Genomic DNA, 18,698 nt, shown 5'->3' with positions numbered 1-18,698 from the left:
ATTTAATTTGGAGTCACGTTATTGATTTGTCACGACGGCTTGAAATGGAGAAATCAAAGTCTCTCGTTTCAAAAGAGGCTGCGAAAATTTCTATGATAAATGAATAGCAGCTTAATGAAATCAAAGAAAAAATGTTTGGCGTAGAAAATAGGAATTAATATTTGACTTGACTAAATGGAGTTTTTGCATTTGTGGGTCGTAGAAATTAATGGTCGTCTTTGGGCTTGAAAAGATAAATGGGGCTACCCAATTCGACTATGGTATGATGTAGTTTTCAACCATATTTTTAATGTTCATCTTTGACATAGTTGCCCACTAGGAGCATACTTGGTCGACTAGACACCATTGCATTGAAAAGTCACAACTCTTTGAAGAATTGTCACATGATATTCGTCCTTTCAAATTTTTATATAATTTCAAAGTAACAAGTCTTGAATTTGAATATTTTTCAGTCCATTATTGGCTTTTTCCGCACGCTTTAGTCTTAGATCGAGTCCTAATCTACAAATGAAGGAGAGCATCACAACATCAAAATGTTAAGTTGGATCTTCATTTAACACGGCTTAAACTTTCAAGAACAGTTTGAAAATCATTGCGTACAATTTTACGTAGATCGAGCACTTACGTCCTAACAACTCAAGACGACATTATTAGTTGATATAGAAAAGGTGTTGGCGTATTATCTTGGAATTTCGCCATTTCCTTGAGGGGACAGATACTTGATTCTCGCCATTAAGTTTGGATGTCAGATCTTAAAGGAGGAAATCCTTTAACCAATTTGGATCCCATCTTCAAGGCCTATCCCGAGAATCAAATAATTAAAAAAGAGAGGTCAAAGCTGCAATTCTGATTATGGAAAGATCCGGAAGTTTACGTCCATCGAGAACGGCGGCATCGTGGAGCTAAATGCAAACAATGCAAGCGAGGAACAAACACAGAAAAATACATTTGACAAAGAGGATTCTCGTGGTCTGGCCGAGCATGCGTATCATGTCCCCCCACTATACGTGCATAATGCATGCGTGCATTGATTAGGGGAATGACACGTATTTTGAAGTTCCGACAATTTCATGCCTAACTCATTTTTATCATGACTACGGCTCGAGCATAACCTGATACATGAGGTTAGGAGGGCCTTTCGTGGGCTCTGAAATATACTTATCAAAATGATTTTCCTTGCCATAAAAAGGAGGTTAGTAGTAGTTCTCGATTTGTGCCCAAACCTGATTTCTAACACATGATTTTACGTGTGACCTATAAAGTATATTACGTCGCCAAAAGAAATACTGTTTAGGAATTAACTCTACAAGTAGCATTGTAGACTCTTCTACGTAAGGCTTTGATCCCAGGCTACGTTTGGTTCTTGAGATAATAATCAGGATAAGATAGAATGAAGAAGGATATTAAATCATCGGGATAATCCTATCAAGTATTTGGCACACTTCAGGATAAGATTAAAAAATAAATATGATATTCAATTAAAATATAAAATTAAAAAATAGAAAATCCAGTTAATTAAATGCCATGAAAAAACCCAAGATCTAGGAATTGTGGCCACCTCCGCAATGGCTCCCATTGAAAACAGCGAGCACCAACATCATTGTGCAATGGCGACGCAAATTGGTAAATCTTAGACTACGACAAAGAGGGTGGGTGGGGGGAATTTAGGCGACCGCCGGAGTAGTCTTTGCATTGCCTCAAATTGATCGAGGTCCCAAGTTGTTAACGATACCAAAGATTTTCAGCTGCTTCATCACCATCACCATCTTCCCCTCTTCCCTTGAGATGTCCAATGTACTTCGTAAGGATTCTAGCATTGTCAATGAAGTGGTGCAGGTGGAGCCAAAGTTCCAGCCACCAATGCTTGAGGTGGCACAAGCAATGCTTAAATTAGTTCCACATATGCCTATGAGAAAACTTTTGCCATATTCGTATCAAAAAGCCACTCTTGATCATCAGATTCAGCAAGTCCCATGATCCAAAGGAAGGGGCACCCAATTCTGGCGTACGAGAAGCGAAGATGGGAGAAGAAGTGGAAGAAGAGGGCTGACAATGAATAGGAGAGGCGGAGCATCCATTTGACGTAGATGCTTATGATATATTCTCTTTTTGTTAAGTTCTTTCTTTCTTTAAAAAAATAATTCTTATCCAATCCAGGCTTATCCCACCCTCTCCCCATATTTCTTATCCATCGTTTTATCCGGATGTATCTGGATTTGTCCGATCCGGTGGACATTCCCAAACATCGGATATGATAACAAATTACTATATCCGAATTCAAATCTGGACTACTAAACGCAACCTTAGTGCATTTCTAAGGATCTAGGAAATCAGATTCCCATCCCTTGATAACCGCTCTATTGAAAAAAGAGTAGATGCCACCTGTTGATTGTAAAAGTCTTTAGGTCTTTGTGTGTGATGGTATTTTACATAGAAAATGTAAAAAAAAAACAATAAATTATCATCCGTTATAGTCCGAGGATATGTCTCTCTCATAGAACTGCCCGTTCATCTTGATGCACGAAAAGCAAATGTAAAGTGGACCAAGGGCTTCCAAAAGGAGAAGTCACGGTTCGGCCTAAAGTTGATCCACAATATGGGATAAAGCTGGGATAATGGGAAAGTGGAGTAAGGTTCTTTCGGGATAAGCTTGAATGGAAACAATTATGCTTTGGAACAAGAATCTCAAAATGTCTCATGCACAGAGAAGAATCCTTCGAGGGGACGATGGTTCCGTTTGGGAACAGCTTTCCCAAAAGGGCTTTAAAGCTCTAAACTCTTTAAAGCAAAGACAAATATGGTTTAGTAATTTTTTTGAAGAGTTTTGGGAAGATATAATTACATTTCCAGAGATCTCTAAAGAGTTTTAACTTAAGGCAAGTCAGAAATATTTTGAACTTTGAGTATTTCCAGAACCCAAATACATTTTTTTTTTCTAACTTTGCCTTTTTTAAACTTTTATAATTCAAGAAATGTCCCCATCTCGCACGATGTCACTTGTGAGGGTTCGGGTCACCGATGAGTCTCCAATGTGACTTTGATGAGGCAAAATCTAGTTGTCAATAGCCTCGCCTAAGGTTACATGACCTCAAGTTGCATCGCCTGGGTTCATGTGACCCTAGGCAACCTTAAGAGACGTTGACGGTGAAATCTAGCTCATCAACAGCCACATTTGGTCCCGATAGAGTCTTGCTTTGCTACTGCGTCGTTCACTGGTTTTGAATTTTCTATTTTTTAGCAAAAGTGCTTTTTAAAGTGTGATTTTTCCAAGCACCATTTAAACCAAAGTTGTTTTTCAATATACATATAAATTATAATCTACCAAACACTATTTGCATTTCTAAAAGAACCCTTTAATTTAAAAGTCTTTACATTTTCTTAAAGATTTTCCCTAAAAGCCAAATCAAACACAGCCAAATTGAAGATTATCCGTCAATCAGTCGCTTGGGTGCTTGACCTGTTATAGAATCACTTTTTTGGACAATACTTTTAATCCATTTACTTTCTCTAAATCCCTGAAAAGTGATCGTAAAGAATCTTGTCCGGCATCATTCGTCCCTACTTCATGGACTTGAGTATTGGAAAATCCTCCTGAGGTCAAGCCCAAAAGAGGGCGAAGTTGTAACGCGTAATTCGCCATACAGAATGGCAAGGAAACGATAAATGGGCTGCAAAGTATACTCACCGGTGGACCAAGAGGCTCAAATCAGGCCTTATAAAATCTCTAGACCCAAGTGATTGGGCTGGACCGAAGAGGCGAACCACATCCATCGCACAACCCCTCGACACCTACAAAAATGGCATGTATCATCCGGAAGTTTGACTTAATATGTGATATGATTTTTGAAATTTTAATTTACTCAATATGATTTCTAATTTTCAATATATAATGTAATTCTTGATTTTTTTAATATATATTCAATTTAATCCCTTGAACTATATTAAAATGTTTAATGTTTGAGTCTAACATTGAATATTTTTATGTAATTCAAGACACTAAATGGAACATATACTTAAAAAATGTAGAATTATATTGAACACATTAAAAGTTCATAGATTACGACTAAAATCAGGAACTTTTTCTATCATCAAGAAGAGTGGAAAAGGGTTGAGCAGCTAAGATGACTTAGATGATCGAACCTCCTCTTTCTACCGATTTCATGAATCTTTTCCGAGCTTTCCGTCGAAGGTCGTCGAGTTGAGCTTCATCCATACTTAACTCGAAGGGAAAAGAGCACCGTAAGTCAAATGCGAAATACGTCACCCTCGATCGGACACTTCGATCGCTCAATCGATCTTAATGACCAAATTACCAAAACCCGTGGGGGTTGAGCCGACTGCCGACCGACACCTTGAAAATTCAGCTTTTTTAAAATCCTTCTGTCCCAATTTTCCCCTTCAAACCACCTCTTAACTAGACTCTCTGTTCAGTACTTTTAATTTACCATTTTTCTACTCAAGGACTCACTGTTCTCTCTTTGTGCCCTTCGGCGATTACGAAGTTTTTCCCAACAGACACGAACCACCGGCCAAAGCTGCCCAGCTTCGATTTCATCGAAACTCTCTTTCCCTCTCCCTCCTACCTATTTACTCCCCGGTCGCTGGCCGACTCCGCCTTCTCCATACTCTCTCTCTCTCTCTCTCTCCCCGACATTGTTGTCTCCGTCTCCAATCTCGCCCATCCTTCAGGTAAGTCCCTCGCCCTCCCTTGCATCATCTCCCGATCGAAAGCTCCTCTTGGTTCGCTGGTTTTCCGGGTCTGATCCGTGTCGCCGCCGGCACGGGTTGCCGGCGAAATGCGTCGGCGTTGCGTGCTGCTTTCTTGAGTTGGGTGCTCAGGGCGTTGCGTTAGTAGTGCGTGTGTAGTAGTGCGCGTGTTGTGTGTTGGGTGTTGAGCGGTGTGTTGGGATTTCCGCGCTGTGCGTGCCGGGTGCTTGTGTTTTTTACGCAACGAGCTGGGTGGAAAAAGATGTCGTTTTGAAATGAATCTCGCGGAGGAAATTTGCAGGGAATTTTGCTCGGTTCGTCGCGAGTTTTTGATTTTGCCGGAGATCATGGCCGCGACTGCGACTCCCGGGACCCATGTGGCTTCGATGAAGCCGGGCGCCGCTCTCCGTAGATCGCATGCCAAGCCGTGCGTGGCGTTCTTGGGTGCGGAGCGGAGAGAAGCGTCGTGGGCGAAGCTCGCGAGCTCTTCTCACGTCTCCTCCAGGGACTCGTTGTCGCGGAAACGCGCTCCGGAGCCTGTTGCCTTCAGGAATGCCGTAACTAGAGCTATGGCCAGTGTGAATGAAAGCCGCCCTTTACCGGGATTGCCCGTTGATTTAAGAGGTCTTCTTCTATCTTTTTTTGCCACTCCTTTTTGTTCTTATGTGAAAGTAAACGTTGAGACCGGCTGAATTATTGGCTTAGTACAAAGAGGAGAAAAAGAATGTAGGGTACAAGAGGATTTTCCAATGGCATCATGAGTTTTTGCAGGCAAGAGGGCTTTTATTGCTGGTGTTGCTGATGACAATGGATATGGATGGGCAATAGCAAAATCTCTTGCTGCTGCTGGCGCCGAAATCCTTGTTGGTACATGGGTTCCGGTATGTGGATTTTATGCGTAGATCAAGTTCCCATGCCATCAGTCCCTATTTTGTTCCAAACTGTTTACTCGAACTCGATGATGTGTATTTGCAGGCACTAAATATTTTTGAGAGCAGCCTAAGGCGCGGGAAATTTGATGAATCACGAGTGTAAGCGACCCTTTTGTGCTTTCAGCATTATTTTGTCTTTAGTCGTATCTGATTAAGTTTATTTATTGTGTATTTTGACTTTTCAGATTGCCAGATGGTTCCTTAATGGAAATCAACAAAGTTTATCCATTGGATGCGGTTTTCGACAGTCTTGAGGATGTTCCTGAAGATGTAATTGTTCATTTGGAGTTTCCACAAACTACTCCCTCTGTTTTCTTTTCTTTATTTTTTCTTTTTATTTTTTTGGTTGGAACTCCCTATGTGAAATTGTGGCATTAATTATGTTCTTTTTTTGTGGTGATCTCCAGATTAGGACAAATAAGCGTTATGCAGGTTCTTCAAAATGGACTGTCCAGGTACATCCTCTTCCAAATTCCAGCTCTAGTTGGAATCTGTAAAATGAAGCTGTAAAGTACTTTTCTGCTTGTTGACATGCTATTTGAAAATAAAAAAAGTTAGTGCTTTGTGATAGGAAGAATTGAACTGCTCTAACCGATAACAGAGTCCAGAGATAATTCCAGGATGATTTAGATTCTGACCTTCTCTTCTCTCCTAAAGAGTGGGATGTCTCCCTTTATATTTATCTCATGTTTCTTCAATATTTTGAAAATTGAGTGATTCCTTGGTGGGGAACTTCTTGGAGACTGAACTGTAATGGCTTGCTAGGTAAACAGGGACTTTTCCCAATTAACCCATCTAATGACCATGTTGAGGCTTATCTCTGAGTGTCTAGCTATATACTTATTTATCTAATTTTTCAGGGTTATGGTCCTTCATTTTGAAATTAATAGGAGGCTTATAATGCTTTTAGTACTCTTATGTACATCTTTCCCCTTTACCTATCAAGCAAAAGGGAACATCTTTCCTATTAAATTCAGATCCTTGGAGTTGCATTCCGGCATTAGCCATTCAACTCATTTGGTAACCGTCTTTCAGGAAGTTGCTGAATCTGTCAAGCAGGATTTTGGAAGTATTGACATCCTTGTGCACTCACTTGCTAATGGGCCAGAGGTTAAGCATTTTTTAATCTCATTTTTCTCTATTCCGCACTACTGCTTACTGATGATTATATTAAGTGCTATGTTTCTCTGTTGCAGGTCACTAAACCTCTGCTGGAAACATCAAGAAATGGTTATCTTGCTGCTATTTCTGCATCAAGCTACTCTTTTGTATCTTTGCTCAGGCACTTTGTCCCAATTATGAATCCAGGCAACTTTCTTACCTTGTTTTCTTTTGTACTGTTTTGCTCCTTTTAACTTTTTGGGTATTCTTGCCTGATACAATCATCAGTTGTCACCGTCATACACATATTTTGACAAGAAGTCCTACAAAAGCACTAGTCGGTCTTGCTAACAGGTAGGTTTCTCTTACAGGTGGTGCTTCCATCTCTTTGACATACATTGCATCTGAGAGGATCATTCCTGGGTATATGTTCTTCTTTTGCTTCATTTAGGTTAAGTCCTGTTAATGAGATTAGTAGCTGACTTATCTACTATGGCAGGTATGGAGGAGGAATGAGTTCAGCTAAAGCTGCTCTAGAGAGTGACACACAAGTGGGTTTTTTTTCCTCCTTATGTCCTTTTCCCACATGACATGCTTCTCCTCACCCTCCTCAATGGATCTATACTAGGATCTGCAGATTTTAAATCAAAAGCTTATCATATGATTCTGATGCCTGCTTCCTTTCCTGCTTGATTACTGCAGGTGCTGGCATTTGAAGCCGGGAGAAAACATAAAGTAAGAGTAAACACAATATCTGCAGGTACATTTTGTAGCTTTTTCCTGCAGGTCTCACTTTCTTTGTTTCCAGTGATATTATCTTAATGATGATCATGGTGTGAACTATCAACAGGTCCATTGAGAAGTCGTGCTGCAAAAGCAATTGGTTTTATTGACATGATGATCGACTACTCTCTGGAAAATGCACCCTTACAGAAAGAACTATCTGCTGGTGAGTCACATGCGCTGCTAACAATTGTTATCTTTTTGTCTGTGCTACAGAGATATTAACAACGTTCATGAAGCAATGAAGCATTTTAACCATTTGAGATGAAAATTACTTAAATGCAAGTATGGTCTAGAAAACCAGTTGACTGCAATTTCTAATTCCTGTTCCTCGGCTTCTTTTCAATGAACACAGAGGAGGTGGGAAATGCTGCTGCATTTTTGGTATCACCTTTGGCGTCTGCCATCACTGGCACTGTCCTTTATGTCGATAATGGTCTCAACGCAATGGGAGTTGGAGTTGACAGCCCAATATTCGAGAATCTTGATATTCCGAAGTCTAAGTAAGGCGGGTGTCTGAAAACGTGCATTTGCTTTGTGGGTTCTGCGGAATTTTTTTGGAATAGCAAAAATAAGTGCTTCTAGCTTATTTTCCTTCTTGCTTTCCCCTCCTGCGGCTCCAATTCTGGCACCGATTCTCAAATTCTGTTGTTGGTTTTGGCATGCTAAAACCAAGAAAATATCATTTGACAGAGAGGATGTTTTAAGACCCTTTTCGCCTAGTTCATTCTGTTGTTGGTTTTGGCATGCTAAAACCAAGAAAATATCATTTGACAGAGAGGATGTTTTAAGACCCTTTTCTTCGGACAATGTATCATTGCACCATTTCGCTCTTTCTATTTGAATGGTTCCCTCCAATTTCTCTCCATCTTTTTGTCTCCAAGTTTGTTCGAGTCTGGTTGATGTGGGCTGCTTGTGATCTCAGTCTGAGCGAGACTGCTCTGTAGCCATCCAGCATTTTTGTTGCTTTCGTGGAAGTATAAGCCAAACTACGTGCTCTGTCGGGCAAGCAGTTAAAACAGCGTGGTCCTGGTCCTGGTCCTGGATGAGACAGGAAGCACTTAATGACACATGTGGACGAGGAAACTAGCACCGCCACCGCCACTGCTACGTGCTACATTGACTGTCCTTGATTGGTCGTAGCTAACTTTTGTAGGGTCAAGCTTTGTTGCATCTTACTCCGGAAAGAAGAAATGCTGTATACACATAACATATCATTATTTCAACAATTGAGTTTAGTCAGAGCATAGCAGGGTTTCATGTGCTTTCAAGTTCTAATGCAACCTTGAAGAGTGATGCGCTTCCAATGATAAGAACGGATCAGTATGAAAAGCCATGGTTTCTTCCGTCGTGCGTGGATCCGGTGGGCATTGACAACAGCTGCAGCAAGTAATGTTTCATCTGCACTTTCTTAATAGGTGCGAGGCAAAACTAGATAATGCGACGAGGAGGAATTCTCCTCGCGCGTGTAAAAGTCGATTCTTTAATCATCAGATGGATTTGCTAAATATGAAAGAATCATGAAAACTATAGTCGCCGCTTTTCCACACTGCTATCGCGTCTTGAACCCTAAGTATGCGTCGTTGCAAATGAAGTTGGTACATAAAATTCGTGAGTTCGGATACTTTTCTTTCTGAAATTACTCTGAAAGCGAAACAATTTGATTTCAAATGAGAGTTTCACCGTCAGATATTCATATTCTTAGGCACCGAAACCACATTTCAAAAGAAAAAGATACCCAAAAGAAAAAAACCGCGAGTATATTTTTAGAAAGAAAAAAAGGAAGGAAAGAAAATCTCTCAAATCCCTACCTCCATAAAAAAATCACTATCATTTTTCAACGGCTGAAGCTTCCCCACGTGTCCCGGCCGTCCCTCATCCAGCCGTTCCTTCCCTCCCATCTCCACTACAAATCGCAAGGAAGCTGGATAAAAAGGAAAAACGGAACAGGGGACCCACCAAAGGGCAAAGCCTCTCAAGCTTTCACCCATGGGAGGAGCAGCTGGAGTTCCTGGACAGTGAACTTCCAAAATTTTGGCGGATTCTCCTCTGCTCAATTCCCTCCTTCCTCGCCTCCTTCATCGTCCCAATTCGATACCCTCCAAAAAAAATCAAATCTTTCCTCGATTCGAATTTGAAATTCGACCCCTTTAAGTCCGAAATCGAATTGGGTACACTCCCACCACCTCCTCCTGCGGAACCCTAGGGGAAAAATGAAGGCTTCCCTGAAGTTCCGGGAGGACCAGAAGCCGCTGATCCGGGCCAAGGTCCCCCTCAGCATCCTCGGCCTCCCCTTCCAGTCCGGCGTCGTCGCCGGCGAGCCCCGGGAGCTCGCCCTCAGCCTCGGCACCTCCTTCGACTCCGGCCCCGCCCTCCGCATCTCCTACCGCCCCAACGACTCCGCCAACCCCTTCTCCCTCGTCGTCCGGACCGGCACCGGTCCGCTCGGCTCCCCGACCGCCAGCTCCATGTCCATGTCCGCCGAGTTCAACCTCGTCCACCGCGGGAGCCCCCGGTTCATGCTCCACTTCCGCCCCGCCCTCGGGGACTTCTCCGTCAAGAAGCTGCAATCCTCCGAGAGGCCCGCGAAGCCGGGGTTCTGGGGCGGCGGCGGCGGCGCTGGCGCCCGCACCGTCGCCGCGGAGGAGGAGGACGCCACGATCGAGGTCGTGGAGGCGCCCGCCGCGGTGAACGGCGGGTTCTTGCCGGAGAACGTCACGTTCTTCGGGAAGAGGATAACGGCCCTGACGCCGGACTCCCCGGCGGGGATCTTGTCGGGGTTGCTGTCTGGAATGGAGGTGGCGGCCAGGACTAGGGTGCCGGTGAGGAGGAACGCCGCCGTCAGCTTCCGTTGGGGGGTTAGGGTTCCGGTGGAGATGGAGGGCGGGGGCGTTCGTCCCGGGTCGGGCTTTAAGCTGACGAAGATTCCGTTCCTGGTGATGAACAAGATCGGGATTGAGCACGTGGAGAGCACAGATTCCAAGGCGGCTGCCAAGGCGGTCCCGGAGCCGAAATTTGCAAGCGGCATGGACGTGGCAGAGGCTTGCTTCTCGATGAAGCACCAGCTGGAGATGTTGCAAGCCGAGAATGGGTCCCTGAAGATGGCGATAGAGGATATCCGGCAGGAGTTCTCGGGGAGGAAGTCGAGCTCGCCAGTGGTCGGGTCGGATTCAAGCAAGTACAGGGAATTCGAGAGGAATGGAAACAAGCATTCCATCGGTAGACTGGATAGTAGAGGCAATGGGAAGAAACCATCAATGGATTCAAGTGCTTATTCTGGGAAATCAATGGAAGCGGAGGAGGAGTCGAAGAAGGCATTCAAGGGAGCTTCTGGCCCTTGAATTCGTCGACATGTTTGGGAGTTTCTAGCGCCAAGGCGCTTTATGGCTGTGGCATGGAAGATGATAGGCTCAGTGATTATATATCTACAGTTTTCAGGATTTTGTTCTTTTTGGAGATGTCTATGAATTGGCTTTTAGCATTTCTGTTTCCTGGGAAGTGTCTATTGTAAATGGGTTTAGAATAATGTTCTTTTTGGTTACTGAACTGGATAGATGTTTTTTGTTTATTCAGGTTGCTTCTTCATCATTTGTTCATGGGGAATAAGTGGCAATCACCCTTTTTTTTCCCGTAAGGAGTTGCAATGTATACAGATGACGCACAATCGCTACATGATCTGCAATATATCTATTTGTTAAGAAAGAAGACTATTTGCTCTGTTGATAACTCTGTTGATAATTCAAACTTAAAGATTTTTAGCACTACGGTGAAACTTTTAAGGTTTTTAAGCTAGTGTATACGTGATATTCTTCTTGTTTGTCTGTTGCTTCTCATTCATGCTTCATTATTTGCTTTCTTTCCGGTCGATATGTGCTCGCACTAAATTATGTTGCAAGAGACAGAAAGCAATCTGCATCCCAAACATTTTTGCTGCCTTCTTTAGTGTCTTTTCCTCTGTTACATTCATAGAGCCAACATCTTCAGCTCTAGGTCTTGGTACTGCAGTATGTTGAGATGGGGGAGCTTAAGCTGATTAATCTGTGTTCCTTGGCTCCTGAGTTCTTCATGCTGGCCGGTCTGTACCGTGTTTGTCTTGTACAAGAGTGTGCATCCTGCTTGAGATCCTGTGCAGTATGATCTGTATGACTAAAGGACATGAAGCCGATTCATTTTAATGTATTGGCACGAGTAAAGTGACAAACATGGTATATACTATATATGATTGTGGTTACTGCTTGAGACCCCAGTATCATGTGCTGGGGCTGCTCCCCACAGTGTGTATTGTTGTCCTCTGGCTCCTTCCTATTCTGGGACCTGACCTGAAGGCTGTTTTAGGACTTGTTAGCTGATTAATTCTGATTGAGGCGCTTGTGGACTCATTTTGTCAGGAACTTTTCCTTTTAGATGCTCGTCAATTCACTTTGTGAATTGGATTCAATTCACAAAGTGGTGTCTGAATCCCTTCTCCTCCCCTTTCCTGCTAATATTGTTCTCCACTGTGCTCCTCCCTTTAGAGCGAGTATAGACATGGCTTCATGCTATTTCATTAGGAAAAAGCTCCTGCATATCTGTTGTGTTTAAATGAGGATCAAATTCAAAGATGAAAATATTGGCCAAACCCTCAGGCTCCATACTAGTGCTTTGCAAGTTAAATGTTTTCATCTCCAGATCACTTTGGCCTGACTGTCATGGTTGAGGGGAGAAGTTCTCCCCTGAGCTCTTAAACGTCTGAAGTGCTCGTGATTAGAGTCGCTGATACAATTGCCATCTCTGCCTATCTGCTTGCTGCCATCCTGTTTTGAGTTGTCAGAAACTTACAAAGGAAGGCCTTTTCATTTCTGAAGCTCATTCGCAGAAACTTTAGAGTTATGCCATAGTGGGTTATCCCAGATCTGGTGATTTTTCTGGAATCTCAAGCGATGATTGTTCAAACAGGGACTCCATCTGTTTGTATAAGTTCAGCTCACGCGTAAACCTAGCATATGAAGCTTAAGTATATGTCCTGTCACTGTTAATGGAACCGCTGCGTATAGATTGAGGCCTGAAGGTAAAGGCAGTCATCTTTCTTCTGCAGGCTTCCTCCGAGCTGAATGGATGCCTGCAGAATATTTCATTTCGCCGATACATGTGGAAACCCGTCATTAGTCTGAGCTATATTAGGCTCTTCAATTCATATATAGCCTAACATGAAGATGCTGATATAACACTGTTCAGCAATTAGAAACGTCAGTGCAGCATGTAAGGGTAGAACTCTTCCAGTGACTGGTCCATTTAGTTGGCAACGGCGATTACGCGACCGACCTGGACTGCTGAATCGGCACATGGATAAATCACGTTGAACTGGCCAAGACCGAATTGACCCAGAAAATACCGGCCAAAGAACGGAACTGGGATCCATATGAATTTGGTTGAATCGGCTAGCTCTGTATGTTTTTCCGAAACATAGTTGGCAATGACATTCTTGCCTTCTCGGTCACTTTGGGGATATAGCGATATGAGTTTGGCCACTGTTTCTTTAAGGTCTAATTTGGGATGAACTCAATCAGTGTTTGGATGGCAAAATGATAAGCACGAATCATCCCCAAGGTCCGGTGACATCACCTCATCATCACGAGCATCACTCCTCTTGAACTCACGATTAAAATATTGTGTGATCTGTGGATGGGGATCTTGACATTGTCAGTATGTCGTGGCAATGAAAATTCAACAATTTGCCGCCAAATCCAATCTCGTTTACTGTCGTCCAGCTATCAAGACAGGCATTCGAGGAAGTGGTCAGTTTAAGAAAGTACATCGCCCGAAGAATGAGGTTCAACGTTCTGCTGACAAAGCCAGCTAACATTAGCTGGGCTACCAGAATCATAAAAAACAGAAGTTAGAGTTGAAAACACGGTTGATGTGAAAAATATCAAGATTCGAATCGATTTTTTCGTAAAAGTTGTATATACTTTAAGCATATATGGCAATTCTATAAATTCTTTTATTAATGGGAATCGAGCCCCCAAAACTCGTTTAGGACATGTTGGGATGAGACAGGTCGAGAAGGACATTAACCCGACTTGCACTATGTTCAAAATAAGAAAAAAGGCAATCGGCATTAGTAACCCCTTAAGCTATTACAAAAGTGCCAAACGCATTGTAAATGTTTAATTCGATCCATAGGTATTCGATCCAACTGTGACTCAAAGGTTTGTTGGTGAGTCTCTTTGTCGCAGCCTGCAACTCTCTCTGTTTAAACTTATGCGGACAAGTTTCTTCAATAAGTTCGTCTCGCTTGCGAGATTAAAGCTCGTGCTTTCATGAAATAGAAGAACATGAGAGATATTGAACTGATTCTGGAAGTAAAACAAGCAGAGAGGATACACCAACGCTGGAGATTTCTTTTGAATGTAGTATAATGATTACACCTATTATGGAATGTTTGGATTAAGCCACAACTAATTCTTTTTTTTTTGAACAACCAGCTGCAACTAATTCATGCGTCTTATAATTTGTAGATTTAAGGTTGGCATGCTTATTATCTCGCTAGAAATCTCTTCGCATAAGATATACTGTAATTAGATAACACGGTACTAACTATTCGAAAATTCGCTTGTAACATGAATCAAATTCATGACTTGTGGAAGACAAACCCTCTTCACTCAACAAATTACCCACCTCACTGAGGTGACCAACCTCCCTTGAGGGTTAATCCTTCGGTGGCAAAGATGGATCAGATGTATCAGGTGGATGCAGACCCCAACAGTGGCAAACAGTAGTGTAAAGAGCTTCGACTGATCAAAACAAAAAGGAAGGTAGATATAAAGCGCTTCAGCTTTCGAGATTCGAATTATAAATATCAGAGCGTCATGTGCTAAGTCACATGATGCAGGGTAGCTCGGTCCAAGCTCGACCATCGCATTCAATTCAGGTTTCAGAAAAGCAGTGCCAATTTGGCAATAGTCAATTCACCATCACGTGATCAAGCGGCGTCCTCGCTTCCAATCAAATACAAAAATCACGGTACGAAAAATCACCCCCCACATCACATGAACATTTTTAAAAGCTCACTCCATAAAATATCGACGGAGAGAGAACCGAAAGAGACTTCCATTCCACAGACGATAAAATCAAAAGATTAGAAGGAGCACACTGTTTTTTTTGTACGTTGATCACGTGAAGCCACTACTTAGCACTGCTATTGCCTCCGCGTTCTTGGTATATAAAAAGAAACCCCATCATCGTCCGACTTTTCAACCATCTTTCACTCACTCACTCAGACACTTGCTGCAGCTAACACAATGAAGTTCAGCTCCAGAGTTCATCGTCTCCTTCCTCTCATCGCCTTGCTTTCGGTCTGCATTCTCGTCTCGTGCTTCTTCTTCGCATCGTCCGTTCGCCACGGAACGGGGAGCGGTTCGGGCGCCTCGGAGAAGAGCTCGAACGTGATGAGCTCGAGGAAGCTCATGGCCATGAGGGCCTCCGTCTCGACAGGCTACGAGCGGTCGACGACCCGCAAGAACATTCAGCCCAAGAAAGCTGTGGAGCCGAGCCTTAGGCGGGCGCCGAGGAGCGGATCGAACCCTACCCAGAACAAGTAAACCGTAGCTCCAACGTCCTTCCTTGGAGGGATTCTTCCATTTTTTTTTTTGTTCCTTTTCTTTCTTTCAAGTCAAATTTTGGACTCTCCTTGTAATGTTCTTCTTTTTCCTCGTGTATATACATCACATCTGATGCAAATTTTGATGGTTGATTAGAGAACCTATCTACTTTCCAAGATCTTCGTAAATTTGGAATTCTTCGGTCAGCTTTAGGACGAGGGCGGGCGCTTTGCTTAATGGAGAGAGAGAGAAATTATTGTCCGATCTATAGATAATGTAGATCAAGTTCATCATTAGTTCACATGATTTCTAGAACCTGCAATAATTTCTCGACCGAAATTGGACTTAACCAAGAAACAGAAGGTCCAAGAACAAATCTCCATCTTCTAGGCCCATGGATCCGACACGATGAGGCCTCGCCAGCAATTTGCACGAGGACAGTCATGATTCACGAGCAAGTCGGCTCAATCAGATTAGGTATTTGTACACGTTAACGTCAGTAGCACGTCAACCATCGACAGAACAGAAGCAACATCTACAGTAGGTACTGATTAAGGAAGGATTCATATATAAATTAAATAAATCTTGGTCTTTCCCTTTCACTTGTTAGCCCTTCTTGCCTCGGATTGGACTCTCTCGTCTTCGGTCTCCGTCAGCACAGTTCTTTCGAAGGCTACTACTTTCGTCTTTCTGTCTTGGTTGCTTTACCGTCTGTTAGATTCAGACAAGACATCTGGAATAAAAGTCGAAGCACTTCGGGAGCATGTGTTTTGCACGAGGTATGTTCTACCGGCACAGGTAGTAGTACTGTAGTAGTAGATGCCATTTATCTGGACTTCATTGCCGCTTGGTGCTCAGTGTATTTTTTTTTTTTCTGAAAAATACGCTATTACTGATGAGATTGTATACAAAACTCCTAGATCTCGCCTCACTTCAAGCTTGGAATTATAAAATATTATCATATCGCCCATCGGCTAAATTTATGCATCCGCCACTCTCTAACTTATGTAGCATGAGCCTTTTGACTAAACGATTCCCATGATACCCTAATTAAAGCACTTTAAAAGGGACATGAAGTGTATGACCTAAGACATTTCCTGAATGTTGTTACAGTAGATTCGATTGAACGTCAGGATCTCTATTATGTCAAGGTTAGCGAGTGATGTCGGGGCGAGAGGGCTCAAATAAAGTACTAAAGTTCTAGGATAGTGGAGGGCTAGATGAACCGGACCATCCATTGAGTATAAAGAGTATGACTAAGCGATTCGCATATTTATTCATATTTATTCATGAGGACGTTAGTTCATAATGCGATTTTCAGCTCATTGTCAATCCAAGCCTTCGATCTGAAGCTCATCCTTGTGCTGTTCTCATCGATGTTGACGGTGACAGTGGGAAGGAGGGAGGGAGTGCCTGCGTTGGCTAGAGGAGATGCGGCGGTGATGATGGCCAGTTTTGGCTGTGGCGAAGATCGACAACTCTTGATTGTTCTAGAGAAAGAGATATCGAGCCAGTTGGTTTGGTGTGGGCTAGAATTCCAGTAGGATTGGGGAAAATTAGCCCTCTCCCTAAAAAAAAATCTAAACTTATTGTAATTGTGCAAATTCAATGATAAACTCTTTTTTTTTTTTTTTTTTTTTTTTTTGGTTTTTAATAATCGAGTCTTAAACTTTTTGCATTTATACCAATTCAATCTATCTTACCAATTTTGGCAAGCCGGCGCTAACATGGATGCCAAGCATTCTATGCGGTGCCACCAACATTGATGTGGATAATTTTAAAAATATGTTAATGTTTTTCAAATTTTTATATTTATCTTTCTTTTTTTATTCTGCACTTCCTTCTTCCTCTAGCCAGTCGCCGCCAATGACTGGCTAGAGGCAAGGTTGGCGAGGGACCTCGCCAGACTTGACCAAGCTTGGCCATGACTGGGCAAGGCATGACCTCATTGGTTTAGTGCCGAATCAATAGTATATGAGATATTAACTTGAGGGATGATAGATATAATATGCCAGTCGGGGCCCTCAAGAACCTTTTCACTTGATATACTAGAGGATTTTTCTCATACGTGATAGGATTCAGTGCACAATCACAATTAAAAAGAGAGTAAAACTGAGAAAGAAAATTCGAGACACAATATTTTATCTTGATTTATCTTTAAGGGATAAGTGCAATAAAAATTTGTCACTAAAATGTAATTGAGTTATAAAACTTGTAAAAAGTGTAATCAAATCATAAAACTTGTCAAATTGGTTCAATTGAATCTTAAAGTTAACACTGTCAAACTTACTAATGGAAAATGCTGACGTGGCATGAACATGGCATTTTAAATGATTTTTTATTTTCCATGTGATTATTCATTTAAAAATATATATATTTAAAAACTAAAATTTATTTTTAAAATACTGTTAAAAAAAGAAGAGAAAATGGTAGCTCCTCTACTGCTGCCCATCGCCACCGCCATTTTGGTGATGAAGCTACCATTTTCTCTTTTTTTTTTTAAAAACATTTTTAAAATAAAATTTAGCTTTTATTTTTTAGTTTTTAAATCTAATTTTGAATAAAAAATAATTTTAAAAAGCCACGTGGAAAATAAAAAAATCATTTAAAATGTTATGTCAACATTTTCCGTTAGTAAGTTTGACGGTATTAATTTTATGACTCAATTGAACCAATTTGATAAGTTTTAAGACTTGATTACACTTTTTGTAAGTTTTTTGATTCAATTGCATTTTCGTAATAAATTTTAGGACTTTTATTGCACTTATCTCTATCCTTAAATTAGGGTTACATTTAGTAAAGAACTATGCTATAATTAGCACATCGCATCTTGATGTCATATCCCTCAATTACAAGAGAAATAGATTATTTATACACAATAACTATTTATGGATTTAAACTCAAATTATTAATAAAATATAGGCTCAAACTATAAAAATCCTCTAGTAGCTTAGGAGGCATTGCCCTTGCCCTTAGACCCCCGCTTGCTTATCAGGGAGTGAGACCCCGTGCCATCCGGTTGATGGGAGTATGGATCACACCTAACAATACATATATCCACTTTGCCCAAAGACATATTTGCATGTGTAAAGATTTTAATGCGCTAGCCATTGGAAATAAAACCGTGCACTCCACCAAATTTTAACAACTTACGTGGAAAATCTGTCACCCCAATAGCGACAGTTCATTTACTTTATAATTCATGGCGTTGAGAGCACTTATCTTGACATTTTGGAAAGGGGAACTTTACTTTGTACTACAGCTTTCTAGGGTTAATTTTTACAGCATCAAAATATTACCTCAGCTTCCCTCTTTCTTCTTTTCCATGCCCGGTTCTCCGCTAGGCAGTGGAGTTCTACGAGCTTGTCGAACAGCCAGAGTACCTCAAACATTTGTCAGAGGTAGAACAAAGATCTCATTACCATACCTTTGTATTGTTTTCTGGAGCCATCTCGTGAACAGGCGACTGTTCTGTAAAGCTCTTGTGTTAACGTAGATGGCAAGACACGAGATCAGACAGGTGAACTCAGTTTGAACTTTGAACATGCACGTAAAAGTTTGACTCGAAGGTACTGTTTGACATGATACAAAAGAA

The 18,698-nt window shown here is 41.8% G+C and overlaps 2 protein-coding genes across 2 annotated transcripts; both read left to right on the top strand.

Annotated features, from left to right (window-relative positions):
• The first annotated feature begins 4,403 nt into the window (after positions 1-4,403).
• LOC104445826 (enoyl-[acyl-carrier-protein] reductase [NADH], chloroplastic) lies at positions 4,404-8,112 on the top strand. The gene is made up of 13 exons (XM_010059757.3): positions 4,404-4,689; positions 5,009-5,331; positions 5,479-5,588; positions 5,683-5,738; positions 5,825-5,909; positions 6,047-6,094; positions 6,675-6,749; positions 6,836-6,947; positions 7,112-7,163; positions 7,240-7,291; positions 7,443-7,500; positions 7,591-7,689; positions 7,879-8,112. The coding sequence occupies exons 2-13, from the start codon at positions 5,055-5,057 to the stop codon at positions 8,028-8,030; spliced, it is 1,176 nt and encodes a 391-aa protein (XP_010058059.1). The 5' UTR covers positions 4,404-4,689; positions 5,009-5,054; the 3' UTR covers positions 8,031-8,112.
• Positions 8,113-9,456: 1,344 nt separating this feature from the next.
• LOC104445817 lies at positions 9,457-11,228 on the top strand. The gene has a single exon (XM_010059746.3). The coding sequence runs from the start codon at positions 9,737-9,739 to the stop codon at positions 10,862-10,864; it is 1,128 nt and encodes a 375-aa protein (XP_010058048.1). The 5' UTR covers positions 9,457-9,736; the 3' UTR covers positions 10,865-11,228.
• The last annotated feature ends 7,470 nt before the right edge of the window (positions 11,229-18,698 follow it).

Source organism: Eucalyptus grandis, chromosome 1 (assembly GCF_016545825.1).
Source record: "Eucalyptus grandis isolate ANBG69807.140 chromosome 1, ASM1654582v1, whole genome shotgun sequence".
Taxonomy (NCBI): domain Eukaryota; kingdom Viridiplantae; phylum Streptophyta; class Magnoliopsida; order Myrtales; family Myrtaceae; genus Eucalyptus; species Eucalyptus grandis.
Note: the sequence above shows the minus strand (reverse complement) of the source record. Positions and strands in the feature narration are given on the sequence as shown.